The 15,362-nt window shown below is 39.6% G+C and overlaps 1 protein-coding gene across 31 annotated transcripts in view; it reads right to left on the bottom strand.

Moving 5' to 3' along the window:
* The window catches only part of ptprdb (protein tyrosine phosphatase receptor type Db), a 227,028-nt gene that overhangs the window by 58,819 nt on the left and 152,847 nt on the right, over positions 1-15,362 (bottom strand). For all 31 annotated transcript variants that reach the window (XM_023956020.2, XM_023956040.2, XM_023956048.2 and 28 more), the window contains 2 exons: positions 9,880-10,025; positions 6,455-6,596 (listed from right to left, as the gene is read on the bottom strand). In XM_023956020.2, coding sequence (XP_023811788.1) covers positions 6,455-6,596; positions 9,880-10,025 — 288 coding nt within the window. The remainder of the gene's footprint in view (positions 1-6,454; positions 6,597-9,879; positions 10,026-15,362) is intronic.

The raw sequence follows: 15,362 nt of genomic DNA, 5'->3' as shown, positions 1-15,362 counted from the left end.
GATTCGTGCCTGCTCTTCTAATCAGGGGAAGGCTGTATCAGAAGCCTCACAATTACATAATAAGAACAGCTGTAAGCAAACTTGTTTGCATCCCTCACTGTTTTGACCGAGAGATTCATTTCTTACGCAATTGAGCACAATCCAAAGGATAACTGTCTATTTCTTAATATGCATTGATCTTAATGCTCTGTCAGAATTTTTATCTGAATTTTTTTTAAGGAAAGACAGTTATCATTTACACCCATTTAGCTCGTTCAAGCGCCTTAGTCTTTCTAAACTAACTCTTTATAATAATAAAAAAATGTATATAAAATGTTATAGATTAAAATGTTTTATTTATTTACTTCCCGTTATTTTAAATAAAGTGCTTTGTGGTCCTGTATCAGCTGTGCAGACACCACATCATGAAAAATAAAGGTACGGTAGCTGGTAGATGGTATTTTTTTAGCATTTTTTTCATGATGGAAGACAGATATATATATGTATATGGCTGGTTTGCGGCGCCTTCGGCCCGTGAAACCAGGGTTCGAATCCGGACTGCTCCCTATTCCCTTCTCTGCTTCTGTGCCGGTCCCAAGCCCGGATAAATTGAGAGGGTTGGGTCAGGAAGGGCATCCGGCATAAAACATTGCCAAGTTAACCATGTGACTCATCCTCGAAAGAGAGGTTTTTTCGCTGTGGCGACCCCTGATGGGAAAAGCCGAAAGAGAAAGAAGATATATATATATATATATATATATATATATATATAAACTAAGCTTAAAATTGTTTCTGAGTGTTTGTTTACTCAAATGACACGGCAAACGAAAAAATGCAGATGGAAAAAGTTTTAAGCTGTGATGTAGGCGGTACAATCAGCAAGTCACATGCTCCCTGCTCTGCTCCATTCTGATGGATTTTAGACAAATAGATCCACTTATGTCTTTGTTTTGCTCGTCTGAGCTGCCCTCTGGGAAAACAGATTCTGGAAGGAAACTACAGGTAAAAAAAAAAAAAAAAATCAATTATCAATGCAGTCTTAAATAGCCCCAAAAACAAATTAAAGCCGTTGTATGGTCTGCAGACACTCCCCCCCGTCCCCCCCCCCCACCCCGTCCCCTTTTGAACCACTGGCTGAGCTGCTGCGACAACACTCCTCATGCACCAGTTCTGCCTCTCATCAGAACTGCAGGTGACAAATGTTGGTTTTTGCTCCCAAGTAGCTTCCCAGTGATGCTCTGGGAGCTAGGAGGCGATAGATTAAAATCCAGGAGAGGAGTTTAAACATCCCTGACACGTGCGTTTCGGTTTAATTGGCGGAATTGCAGCCATTTATTAGCCATGTAAGAGATTTTGGCACCATTTTCTTTTTTTAATGTTTTTGCCGCTGCAATGTACTGTAATCATATGGGGGGGGGGGGGGGGGGGGTATTTATTATGTCAAAAGTTCATTTCCACCAGGTACAGTCTGTGTTTTTTGGACTATGTAGCTGGGGTGAAATTTTCATTCAATGTACAGTAGGAAATAAGAATACGGTACTTGCAGTCCAGGACTGCTGTGGTCCATAAATATACAACCACGGTCTCACTCATAAGCTTACATGTTTTGCACAAATCTTTGTTAACTGGGATGATTTGCTGAAGATCCACCAGTTTTGAGCATTAATGCCAAGTTTTTTTTATGATCTTGGCCAAGTCTTTAAGCACATGACAGTCAGATGGCCAACTGGACCAGTGTCAGCTTTTCTTATGCAACTTTGTGCAACAATTTTCCAGGAAGTTTTTTGGGCAAAATGTTCCCCATATTGAGAAGTGATTAAAGCATTGGATGATAGAAAAGTAAACTGTTCATTAATAACAACAGCAACAAAAAAAGTCAGATCACACAGAAATATGTTCACTTCCGGACTTGTTGCTTGTCACCTGTCACCCCAGGTACATGTGAATTTTTACAGAAAGTAGGAATTATACAGAAGCCGATTGTGCGCTGGATACAAAAGCATATAATTGCTCTATGCTAAACTATTATTTCAGCCACTGCCAATTATGGCCATTTACTGTGAGCCAAGATTTCAGGCAGTCTGGTCCAATCATCAGTAATTAAGCCTCCTGACCTTTATACCAGATCCCGCATGTCAGGCAGTCAGTCAGTGGGCTGAGTCTGTGGAGGTGGTGTTGAGTGGGGACACATGACTGACAAGGCTGTGTGTGTGTGTGTGTGTGTGTCTCGGTGTGTGTACTTTGCGACTGACATTTGCACTGACAGCCTATCAGGGACTATTAGCTGCTCCCAGGTGGCCTCTTATTCATCCACAGCACAATGACTCCTCAGAGGAAGAGAAAGAGGGTAATCACCACATAAAAAGATGCACTGTCTTAAATTGAGGGCACGTTTGTCTGTGAGAAACGCGCACGTGTGTGTGTGTACGTGAGGTAAAGAAAGACGGGCGAGCGGATCGAACCATCCAGTGACAGAGGTGGAGAACTTTGAAATAGATGCAAAAACAACAAAAAAGGTACACACACACACAGATGTAGGCGCACAGCTTGGTGTGCTCGCACAATTACAAGGCGCACACACAGACAGACAGGCGAAGACTAACCACGTGAGACAGGAATGATTCTGGATGGATGGATGGAGCGGAACAGCACAGAAGATGCAAAGAGTGGTTGGTTGTGAATTATTTAGAAGTAGCTGTGCAGCAGACCTAAAAGCACGTGGAGAAACAGACAGAAGAGAAAAAGCAGGCAGAATAAAGAGTATGGTGGTGGTAGTGGTGGTTGGGGGGGCTAAAAAATTAAACATAAAAACGGGAGATGACAAGAGAAAGAACTGCAGACTCCCTTCTAACCCTCAAAGAGACAGGAGAGGAGGAAGAGGAGGAACATGCTGCACATCTTTCCCCCCATGAGTATCACTGGCAAAGGCAGGTGATGTGATTATCCACACTTGAGCAACTTCACTCAATAAGACGCTCTTGATCCTCAAACTACCGGTTCATAATGTTCTCTTAATGGACTCCACTAACACCAACATCACTGTCTGCATTAATGGACCCTTGCTTACACTAAATCATCTACTGGAGTGAATCCAGGCTGAGAGAATCGGCCCAGGCTTTACAGCCGAAGGAGTGCGAGGTGTTGCTCATTGTGGACATCGATTGTTAGTGTTGCTGGGTTGTTGAATAAGAAGACAATAAGGTGTGAGACAGGCTGGATGAGGAGGTGGAAGACAAGCTGTTTATAGCTACAGCCAAAGCAGACACACACAACATCAGGTTAGTGGAGCTAATTCCTTTTGCTTTCTTTTTGCCAGACACAAAAAGACGGATGCAATGCAAATTTGGCAAGTACGTCTTGACGCTGATGCTGAGACCAATACGAAGAAGACGGAACGTTGTGCTTGCTGCACTTCTCAAAGAAGAGCAACACGCACAAGAAGAAGAAGAAGAAGAAGAAGAAGAAGAAGAAGAAGAAGAAGTTGTTGCGTGAGGCAGCGGTTGCAGAGGCCTCACCACGCTAATGTTTAAAAAAAAAATCTTGAAGATTTTGTTGATGCCTCATCATCGCACGGTGGCAGTTGTATTTGTGACCATAGCAAAAAAAAAAAAAACGAACAAAGTGTAACCTAGAGTACATTTTTAAAAGGGTGCCTGTAATTTGAAAGATTATTTTTTCTAGCTGTCTTCTCATATTCCTGGATCATTTTAAGGGTTTCCCCCCCAAAACATGTGAAGCAATATGTCAGTATAGGTTCTCATTAATCCTGGTAGTGTTGTCTTGCAGTTGAGTCATAGCAACTGGACTTCCTCTTTGAAACATTTTGTTGCTTATCCAAGTGGCTTCATCTGTCTGGATCAGGGGTGGGCAAACTTTTTGACTCGTGGGCCACAAAGGGTTCTAAAATTTGACAGAAGGGCCAGACAAGGAGCAGATGCATTGAGTGTATTACCAAAAATATGCTTTTGTTGTGGTTCAAATTTGATTGAACGAGTTTTCATATTAAAACTGTGGCTTTTGTTTTCATTTTCATGCCAATTGCGCGATGGGTGGATGACCTTCAGGGAAAAATGCAAACTTAGAAAAACGGCATGTTCATGTGCTGTTGGAATAATCAGAAAAATGACTCTCTGACTCGGAAAACAAACATAAATGTCAGAAAAACAACAAATTATTCAACACCACATGAATGCAGAATGACTTTCTGCACCTAGACAAAGGTCAACATATTTATAGAGTACCATCCATGGGAATTACAGTGAAAATAATAAGGATTATCAATATAATTTATTCCAGGTAAATAAGAGACTTGGACTTCTCACTGTATCTCAAAGCCCTGCAGCATTAATTGCAAATGAGTTTAAAAATGTCTCCAAATGTTTTTTTGTTTTTCCATGAGAGGAAATACAGATTTTTTCTTAAGTGTAAAAAAAAATTCTTGGCAAATTAAGAAAGAGTTTACAAAACATTTCTTAAAAATAGTCACAGATTTGTCTCAACCTCAACCTTTCTCAGTTCTGTTTCAGAGTTAGAAACTTTGAAAAAGTGACAACTCTGTAAAAAGCTGCAGACCTTCATCCATCCATTTTTATAACCCGCTGTATCTCTTTCGGGGTCATGGGGTCGCCAAAGCACGTTAATATTACTGCCAATGTTGGGCGAAGGCGGAGTATACCCTTGACAGGTTGCAAGTCTGTTGCAGGGCCACAATCACTCCCACACACTCACACCAGCATGACAATTTAGGGACAATTTAGAGTAACCAATTAACCTATGAAGCATGAGAAAACCTACGCTTGCAAGGGGAGAACATGCAAACTCCACACATAAATGTATACGCTTTTGTGTAAATAGATCTGAGAATCTGTGTTTAGTGATTCAATGCGGATAAAACAGCTGATCATTTATCACTTATTTAAGTGATTTATTTGACCTAATGCATAAAACGCTTCAGATCAGAGTTCCAAATGATACAAAACCAAAATTCCTCTGTTAAAATTTTATACAAAGTGCCTCACTTTATTAGGCACACCTGTCCAACTGCTTGTTAACACAAATTTGTAATCAGCCAATCACTTGGCAGCAGGTCAATGCATTTAGGCATGTAGACATGGTTATGACGATCTGCTGCAGTTCAAACTGAGAATCAGAATGGGAAAGAAAGGGGATTGAAGTGACTTTTAACGTGGCATGGTTGTTGGTGCCAGACAGGCTGGCCACAGAGTACAAAAATGCCTTGTTGATGCCAGAAGTTAGAGGAGAATTGCCATACTGGTTCCAGCTGATAGAAAGGCAACAGTAACTCAAACAACCACTGGTCACAACCGAGGTCTGCAGAAGACCATCTCTGAATGCACAACATGTCCAACCTTGAGGCAGATGGAATACAGCAGCAGAAGACACCGGGTACAACTCCTGTCAGCTAAGAACAGGAAACTGAGGCTACAATGAATTTACACAGGATCAAAATTGGACAATAGAGGACCGGTAACGTCCTCGACATTGTCTGCTGCCACATTCAGGTGGTAGGGTCAGGATTTGGCATCAACAACATGAAAGCATGGATCAATTCTGCCTTGTATCAAGTGTTGAGGTTGTTGTTGGTGGTGTTATGGTGTAGGGGATATTTTCTTAGTACCAATTGAGCATGGTTACAAAGCCACAGCCTACCTGAGTTTTGATGCTGACCATGTTCATCACTTCATGACCACAGTATACACATCGTCTGATGTCTACTTCCAGCAGGATGACGTATCATGCCATAAAGCTAGAATCATCTTAGACTTGTTTCTAGAACATGGACTCAAATGGTCAGATCTAAACCCAATAGATCACCTTTGAGATGTTGTGGAACGGGAGATAGGCATCATGGAGCCGACAAATCTGCAGCAACTGTGTGATGCTGTCAAGTCAATATGGACTAAACTCTCTGAGAAATGTTTCCAGTACATTGTTGAATCTATGTCACCAAAGATTAAAGCAGTTGAGAAGGCAAAAGGGGTCCAACCTGATACTATCAAGGTGTACCTAATAAAGTGGCCAGTAAGTGTATTTTTGTTTTGTCAAGAGCCTTTAAAGCATATCTGACTCCATCATAAATAGTTAATGAAGAATTGATGGGTTCATGATAACGCACAATTAAACTTGAAAGACTTAAAATGAAATATGACACACAGCATATCGACAGATCTTTAGAGCATTTCAGCCTAATTGTAAATCTGTTCAATATTCTAAGACTCAACTCAAAGATATTATTTACAAAAAAACAAAGAAAATCAGTTGGATCACATATCAAAAATATAAGTATTTTATACAGTTTTTATAATAATAAACCACTTAAAAGGTCAGGTAGATAGTAAAATATGACTTAATAAAACCCTTTTGGTCCCTGATGAAAACAAATATTCCCACAGAGAGATGTTTTATGATTAGCGGACAATTTGGAGTTTTTAAAAGCGGGAGTCTTCCCACCTACCTCGTAACACACTGAGTCGGGTGGAGGCAGTAATCTCTCCTGCTGAGTTGGAGGCGTGACATTCGTAAATGGCCTCGTCTCTGGGAGTTCTCAGCGGTTGGATCCTCAGGACTGAACCGGATCCATCGTCAAACTCTATTACCTGTCGGTGGAAGTCACAGTCAAGCAGCCGTACCTCTATCATGGAGGGGTTTAGCTGAACAAGTATGGAATCTGTCTGTGGTTGGTGTTATTATACAGTCCAAGTGTGGCGTTGAAAGTCTTTCATTTGTTTGCTTCTGCTTTTTCTTTGATTTTGATTTTTAATATGAAAAATCATTTTTAGAAAAAAATAAATGGTTTCAAATCTCTCCCTTAGTTATTTTTCATCTATTAGGGAAAGCTGACTTTAAAGGATAACACAACTCACTACACACATAAAAGCTGATTTTGTGTGGCATCAGCATCTATGTAAGTTATTTCCTTTATAGGAAAAAAGATGTAATTAAATTTATATCTCATATTCTGGGATGTGTATTAACTTCTTTTAGAAACCCTGCTTTGTGCATTAAAAAGGCTTTCGCTTCAGAATAATGCACATATATGTAAGAATGAATTTGATTTTCTTGGAAAGTTTACTTAAATGGAAATCGGATAGTAACAATCCCACAAGTCTTGACCGACAAAACAGCAACAAGTAACAGCATGTAGCCTCGGTTCATATAGTTTGGATCAATAATAAAGCATCTCCTGGAGTGATTTAATCACAAACAGGAAGACACAGAGATGAACCTAAACCTGGGAGGGAACTCTGCTTATTAAAGCGGAGGAGCATCCTGGGCAACACTGACCAGACTGGAAAGAGTCTGATTTAACATCTGCAACTGAAAGGTGACTCATGAGGGTGCAAATAAATCAAAAGTTTTTGCCTTCGGGAAACCAATAAGACTGATCATATAAGAATCTCATATTCAGCAGCCGGAGGGATCATCTGACATATAAGAGAGAGTATGGGCAGACGGTGCTTCACACACCTGAGTGACCTTTGAAGCACAACTACAGACAAATCTGATTGCCTTTAAAGGTACAGTTTGGTCTCTGAATGTAAACCGATGATGCCCGTTAAACAAAGATCACAAACATAAAGCCGCCCGTTTCTGTCTTTAATGTCAACTTCAACTGTCATAAATGCCATGCATTTTCCCAGCGGGCACTGGTTTAAAGAGGGACTCTATAATAATACCATTATTGATGGTTCTAATTGCACAAATTAAGTGGAGACGGCACAGCTCTACAGAATATTTTCCATACTAAGTGGTTGTTTGATATGTAAAATAAGTCATCTGTCATGTTTAGCAAGCTTTGAAACACTACTGAGGCTCGTTTGTTCAATGAAAACATGTCTTAGTTCTTACGACCCTTTAACAGCGGAACTTTAGCTCCCGTGTTGACAGTCTTTCGACTATCCAAACTCTTCAACCATTGATGCAATTAATATAAGTTCAGCGAATTTGGAAACGGAGAAAAACGGCATAGCACTAATGTACGACATTTTACAGTAGTGAAGTGCTTGCATAGTGGTGTAAAGCTGCGTTTGTCCTTGACAGAATCAGGCCATTCATGGCGATCGCGTCAACGGCCGAAGATTTATGGTATGTCAAAGAGCTCAAAGAACGAGTGTTTTTCACCGGCGAAAGGTGTTAAAAACAAAACTCTTTAAATGCTGTGTCCACAAAACAACAAACATGGTTACAACAAAGAAATCATGAAACAAGCATGAATTCCATTTTATTTTTTGTTCAGTTAAAGTCACATGGAAATTATTGATTATCTTTCGGCGTATCTCGTTAAGGGACAGCAAATCCTCTTTTACTGATTTGTTCAGGTGGTTTGGCAGAGAGTTTTACACCGGATGCTCCTCCTGACACAACCCTGTATTTTGATTGATTGAATATTTTTATGCCACAAATGATCTTTTCTATTCTGTATTACAGTCATCTATATAACAGCACATTTTATTCAGCGCCCTGATTGGCTGAAGAGTCTTGTCAATCAATCCCCTTTGTACTGTGTCTTCTATATCTACACAATGCATCCAGTCTGCCAAGTCTAAATAAATGTACATTGGCGAGGAGATCTTGGTTTTAATTTGATCAAATTGGAATTATTTTCCCTAAAAATTTGAACTTTAAAGCTACGTTCACACCGCCCTTGGTAGCATGAACCAACTTTGACCTATCAGTATGGATGGCATCCTTAATTCACGAAAGAGTCAACCGCTTGAAGATTCAATAATTGCGATTTGTGTCCCATATATGACTCCAAATCTTTCATACTGTATATATGTACGTGTATTCAATAAAGCTGTGAAAGAAAAAGCATGGAGAGAGATTGGCAAGATTTGCATCGCTTCGGCATTTAGCAGCAAGCCTCTCCCAATTATAGGTGGTGGTCATGTGCAAACACTAGTAAATGAAAAAGAAGAGGAATCCCCTCCCTGCTTGTCCAGTGTGAACACTGAGTTACAGAGTCCAGACAGAGTCACCATCCCTAGTTATTTTTGGAACGAAACTCCTGCAATAAAAAGAGGGACCACTGTATATACATTTAAGATGGCGAATAATGTAAAACTAAAATGTTACAAATTCTAACCATGTAGAAGTAAAACCTTTGTAACCGTGTGAGATATGAGGTTATTAGTCGAAATGTTAGAATACATGGTCCGTTAATTTATGTTTATCCAAATTATGGTAGTACACCCTGAATTTTGTTTATGGGCCCACATTATTGTCAAAAAAAGGATGCAGCTTTATACATGTGTCACATTCACTCTTTTTGGAAAATTCTTAAATTGTTTCAGAAAAAAAGGTAAAAGTTAGGGTTGCAGGAAAACTCGTAATTTGTGGTCATATAATTGGTCAATATTGCGATGACAATATAATTTGCAATACCTTAACAAATAGCAAAGCAACCAAAAACATCATTTACATTTCACTGCAACAGTTTAATTCAAATAGGAGTCAACATACCTTAAATTATACTTCAAATGACCCTCGTCTACATGGGAGGCAAGTATCTAATATAAAAGGGCTCCATCTGATTGGTCAAATGCGTGGAGGGATTTATTTGATTCGTTAAATACTTCAAGCTGCCATAAGATAGTTTTAGCACATTTAAGGTAACCATTTATCACAATTTATACCATCTTTTGCGATATGCGTATTGCACATCTTGATATAACGATAAATTTGTGACTTATTGTGCAGGCCTAGTAAAAGTGGTGTTTTCTCTTTGATTTAAAATAAAATCACTTATATATATGTATTTGATATTGTCAGTAAAGATGTTAAGCTATGGCCCTCAGGGACTTTTATGTAAAACCCCAATGCATCGTCATCAGCGGAAGGCATAAATATCTAACTCTTGCAGGAGATACAGTGTCTTACCTCAAATCTCTGGTTGCTGACTCTTTTGCCTTTCTTGTTCCACATTATCTTGGGTTGTGGGTCCCCAGCGGCCTGACACACAAAGGAAGCCACTCCCCCCTGGACTCCTGTTTGGTCCTCTGGGGTTCGTGTGAATCTAGGAGATGCTGTGAGAAGAGAGAAAATCACAAGTGAACATGCTTGGAAGTGAAACAGGGCGCTGCAACTGACAGCTTTGTTATATTTACTAGTCACTAGTAGCACTGATGTAAAAAAGAAAACCCATGCATACACTAAAATAAAATAAAATGTTTCTAAATGCTCTCAAGAGATGAAAAATTGCTTTTCCTTGTCCATATGCAACACATGCAATGCATAGAAAATATAATTTTAGTAGATTTTTTGTGCAGTTTGAGAATAACTAAAGGGCAACAATGCAGAAAGTCAAATTCTCTCAGTATATTTCTTACAACAACCTCGTTGCATTCAGCTTGGACGTGTGGGTGGGTTGGAGTCTGCATGTGTGTGCATGTTCCCCCATGTTTTCCCTCTGTCCCTGCACGGCAAAAGAAGCTTAATATTTCTGTGCCATAAAGGATTTATGAAGACTTATTCCTGACATGACCACTAAAGCCCCTCGTTTCGGGGACGCCAACAATATCATGGCGGCGGCCTCCGCTAGATTGTGACATCATAACATCAAAAAGATTCGGCACGTCAGTCACGGCACGTCACCAGCCGCTCGCCTAATGGCATTCCAACCAAACCAGAAAATCCCTACTTAAGGGCTTACTGCCAACCACCCTGACAAAGGGAGAGAAATTGCTTTTTGCTGTTTTAAAAGAAATCAGGGAGAAAAGGAAAGGAAGCTTAGCGTTTCAGAGCAAGGGGAGGAAGAGGAAAAAAAAGGGAAATTAACAGAAGAACGGATGAGATAAAAGGAACAGAGGGAGACACGCAGATGGAGAGCAGAGGAGGGAAAGAGGAAGATGAGTGCGAATACAACATAAAGAGACAGGGAGGCAGAGTGTGAGTCAGATAGGATGGCAAGCAGTCAGAGAAAAGCAAGCTGCCCAATCAACTCTACACCTCAGTGATTCACGGCCAACTCTAACCTCCGTCAACACACGTGTGTGGATGCGTTTGCCTATGAGCTGATTTAGTGTTTCTCTTTTATTTTTGCCCTCCTTGCACATGTCATATTACATGTAAATAAAGCTTTTTGTTATTATATCAAAATTGATTATATTAAAAAAAAAAAGAAAAGATGCAGATGTTCAAAAAATATTTTTATTTATTTATCCCTTTTTAGACAGAATTACCTTTTTTTATACAGGGTCATTATGCACAAATCCATTAAAGACCCACTATGGAGAAAATTGTGTTTTTGGTGTTTTTAACATGTTCTTTTGCCTATTTTTTCTGTGGATGAAGACATTAGCTAAAAATTTCATTGTTTTTACAACTTGGTCTATGGTGAATATTATCTGGTTTAACAATCCTGCTTGGTGACATTGCATCTTTGTTTGCACATTTTGCATAATTAATTTTCATTTTACTAAAAAAAATGTATTTAATTTTTTTTGTATTAATACTTTCAATAATTTTCCTTTAGTTTTTACCTGGGAGTTGCACTTTACCAAAGACATCCTTGAATGTCCCTGGGTCATCAGTGAAGAGGACAACCCATTGAAGGAAAAACTGTTTAGTTGACTAAAAATATGGGTTTTATTTTTACTTAACTCAGTTTAAAAGTAAGGCATCCCCATATCATAATACTGCCACCTCGGGTTACAAGGAAAATCTGGATTCTTTTGAAGCGTCCTTTTCGATTCATGAACTTGCCAACCGCTCCCCATTAAAAGTGATCATTAATTATTGTCCAGCTGGATATATATATGACACCAAATCTTTCATATATCGAAATAGAGCTGTGACAGAAAAAGCCTGGCTCAACATTTGTGATATTGGCACCGCTTTTCGCATTTCGCACCAGGCCCCTTCCAGCTGTAGGTGGCAGAAATGCGCTAGCATCAGGTAGTGGTAGTCCAGCGTGAACACAATAAGTGCATTTTAAACTCACGTTCATTGTATCCTTGAACGTTCATCACATGCCCGGTGTGTACGTACCACACACCGTGCCTCACATGGCCGGTGTGTACATAGCACAAGCTAGCAGGAGAGGCTGTAGTTGGATCGATGACGGGAAATGGGGATGGGCTTACTCCGTATGAGCGGTCCTGCTCAAAACTCAGAGGCAAATTTCTAAAGAACTACTGCCGTTCTGCAGAAACTATGTCCTAGAAAACAACAACGCTTTTTAAATTTTGACTAAAAACGTAATAATCATAATAAAAAAAACACTTTTATAAGAGCTAAAAATTACAGGCCTTTAACATTTTAGTTAAAGAAAATGTGTAGTAATGGTTGTGGGTTCATTTTCTTTTCTACAATGAAATGAAAAATACTGCAAAGTGTCACTGTGAATAAATGTTCCACTGTATGTAATCTACTTGCAGTATTGATCTTCAGTGTTTGATCTATCATCGTTTGATGAGCAAGAAGGAAAAAAAACTCTAAATGTGACTGGTGGGTTTTTGCATTATTGTACATTAAATGTGACATTTTCGGGGCTTTTAGAGATTGCATTTGCCTTCTGAGAAAATGTCACGGTCCCTTCTTTTCCCTTCCCATATTGAATATGTCACATCCCACTTAGTTATCATGTGGTTAAAGAGGACAAAATATTAGCAAATCCTGATATTGTGTATGTGAAATATTAACGATGCAATTATGATGGGACCGTTTTTACCTGCATACATCTTGTCAATGGGAGCTAAAGCTACATAAAAGAGACAGAAAGGCTGAGGGAAGAAGGAAAAAAAAAGAAAGAGAAGCGGGGCAATCTCCCTCTTAATCCCTCTGCTAATCTCTCCTCCACAAAACAAATGAAAAGTGTAACGCCAGCAGAACCACACTAACAGCCATGGCAGAGCTTTCAATTTATTCTGTTTAATTTCTCCCCTTTCCTTTATCTTTCCAGACCACTCAAAGATCTTTCTTAACTTTTGGATTTCCTGTTTCAGTTTGGTTTCAGATGAAACCCACTACAAACCCTTCGATTCACTCCTTTTTTCTGTCTTCCTTCTTCTTCTCCGCCCTCTTCTTACTTATTTCTCATATCCTTCTTCAATCTCTGGAGTGTTACATAACTCTTCCTGTCACATTGACTGACTTTATGATGGCGGGAGTTCGGTAGACGAAACAGTACAACCGTATGTTCTTTCTTGCAATAAGTTTTCTCCTAGACTTCATTTCTTAATCTGCTTTTTAATGAAAAAAGACCAAATACAGGATATGAAAACTGTGCAACAGCCTCTATTTCCCCACAATAAGATTTAAAAAATAAACAGCATGGAAGCATAGGGTAAGATTCCCCAGATTTAGACCACATCGTAGTGTCCCAACTTGGGATATTTGTATTATTTTTGTGTCTGATAGGAGCCATTCAAAGGAGGCTACATGGATGAATATCTTTAACATTGGATCTACTCAGCAGATGACAGGGATTAAATAGTCAATTTTGCTCTCAATGCAACTTATAATTGATATGTGAATACACGTGCCAATTTCCAAGGAGACAAAGACCCGTTGCATCACCAGAGAACTTAAACTACATGTGGAGCTTTAAGCCACGGACACACTGGGCATGTGACGCATGTTCAAGAAAGTGCGTTCTCGAACGGAGCGCGTGTCACATTAAATTCCAAGCAGGGAAGGGATTTCTCTTCTTTTTCTTTATCTATTGTTTCCTAGAGCATGTTTGCCACCCACAGTTGGAAGAGGCTTGGTGCGAAATGTTGAAGCGGTGCAAATCTTGCAAATCTGGCTCCAGGCTTCATATTTTGTAGTTCGGTTGGCACTTCCGTGAATAGAAAAGGTCTTTTTTTTCATATGTCACTACCTAATCCGGGTCCCTGCTTGGCCAAAGGGTTAGGGTTAGGGTTAGGGTATCATTTGCATTGATCGTTTACATAAACTTTTCATTAGAAGTGGCCGCTTGAATGCACGTTGTCAAGGGCGGTGTGAAATGTAGCTTCTGAGCTGATTTGATGACACAAGTTTAAAAGACCTGTAATAGTACAATTGAGGTTCAATAGCATTGCTGGAACTTTGATAAACAGCAGGAGTAAAGGAAGCTAACTGCACTTGGAGACTACAGGGGCATGCTGTGGCTGACAGATGCTGTCTTAACCCAAAGGGACACTTAAGATAAGTCAAGTTTGTAAGAACAGATGCTTTGCCCAAAGCCTCAGGGAGAAAGGATTAGTGCATATAGTGTGTCGGAACTAAGGTACCATATGAATCTTAGAATGGAAAGTTTTTACAGGAAATATGATTAAAAAAATAACAGAAAAGGTGTAAAAAACTGCCAAAAACACCCCAACAGACTGAATAATGATCAGAGCCAGCTAAATGCCATAATGACACTAGATACAAGTCTAATATATTAATGCTCAGTGATCTGAACTCATTCCTGTACAGCTTCTAAAATCCTTGGCAAGATGCGGGGACTGATGTGCCCTGTGGTCTCATCGAATGTGCCCTCAATCACTTACTGTAGCTGATCTGATGCGAAAAAGCATAAAGCAGGCAGGCCTTTCCAAACAAATCAAATCAAACAAAAAGCAGTGGCCTGAGCTGTGCAAAGAAGACCCACTCTGCCTGATAATGCAAGTCTCAACAGAGAAGAACAGGCAAATTCACAGATTACCAAGAAACAAACATTCACATGGTTAAGAAATAACCAACAGATTTCAAAAGATAATGAGTTCTTGAAAAGCAGGTTAACTTTTTGGAGAAGAAGGATAGAAGAGGAGGAGCCTCATGTCAGGGTAATCGTTATTGTTTGTCTGATTGAGCATGCAGATAAATTTTTTACTGTCTACTAACGATCCAGTTAACTGGCGATTCACCTTATGAGAACCAAATCGCTCCTGTCAGAGGGGTTGAAGAACGAGGCCAATATAAGGGACAGAGGCGGTGCCGTCGTTGTGAGGCTGGAAAATGGGAGGGCAGCTGGCCTCAACAATAACTTAAAGCAAATTACAACATATTAAGAGCACACTGTCAGCAAATTATAAGGTGCTCACTTTTGTCCCGGTAATGAAATTGGAAAGCTGAGGCCAATAAGCCAAAAGCTATCATCCTTCTGCAGAACCCACACAAGTGTTAATTGGAAAACATTTGGTCATGCCGGCTATATCAACAGGAAAAATTAAATTATACACAACAAAGTGCCCTAACATTTAATGAAAGTTTGATAAAACACACAAATTAGGTTTCGTATTGATTCAAGTCCTAATCTGAACTGCATTTAAAGTTTCTCCTTTAAACGCTGTAGAATATGTCTGGAATATCTCCAAGTTGCATTACAATTGATAACAATGACATTCTCGCCATGACGTGAAAATGATGCAAACCCAAATATAAAATGCACTTTC

Source organism: Oryzias latipes, chromosome 1 (genome assembly GCF_053564925.1).
Source record: "Oryzias latipes strain Hd-rR chromosome 1, Olatipes_Hd-rR_3.1".
Classification (NCBI taxonomy): domain Eukaryota; kingdom Metazoa; phylum Chordata; class Actinopteri; order Beloniformes; family Adrianichthyidae; genus Oryzias; species Oryzias latipes.
Note: the sequence above shows the minus strand (reverse complement) of the source record. Positions and strands in the feature narration are given on the sequence as shown.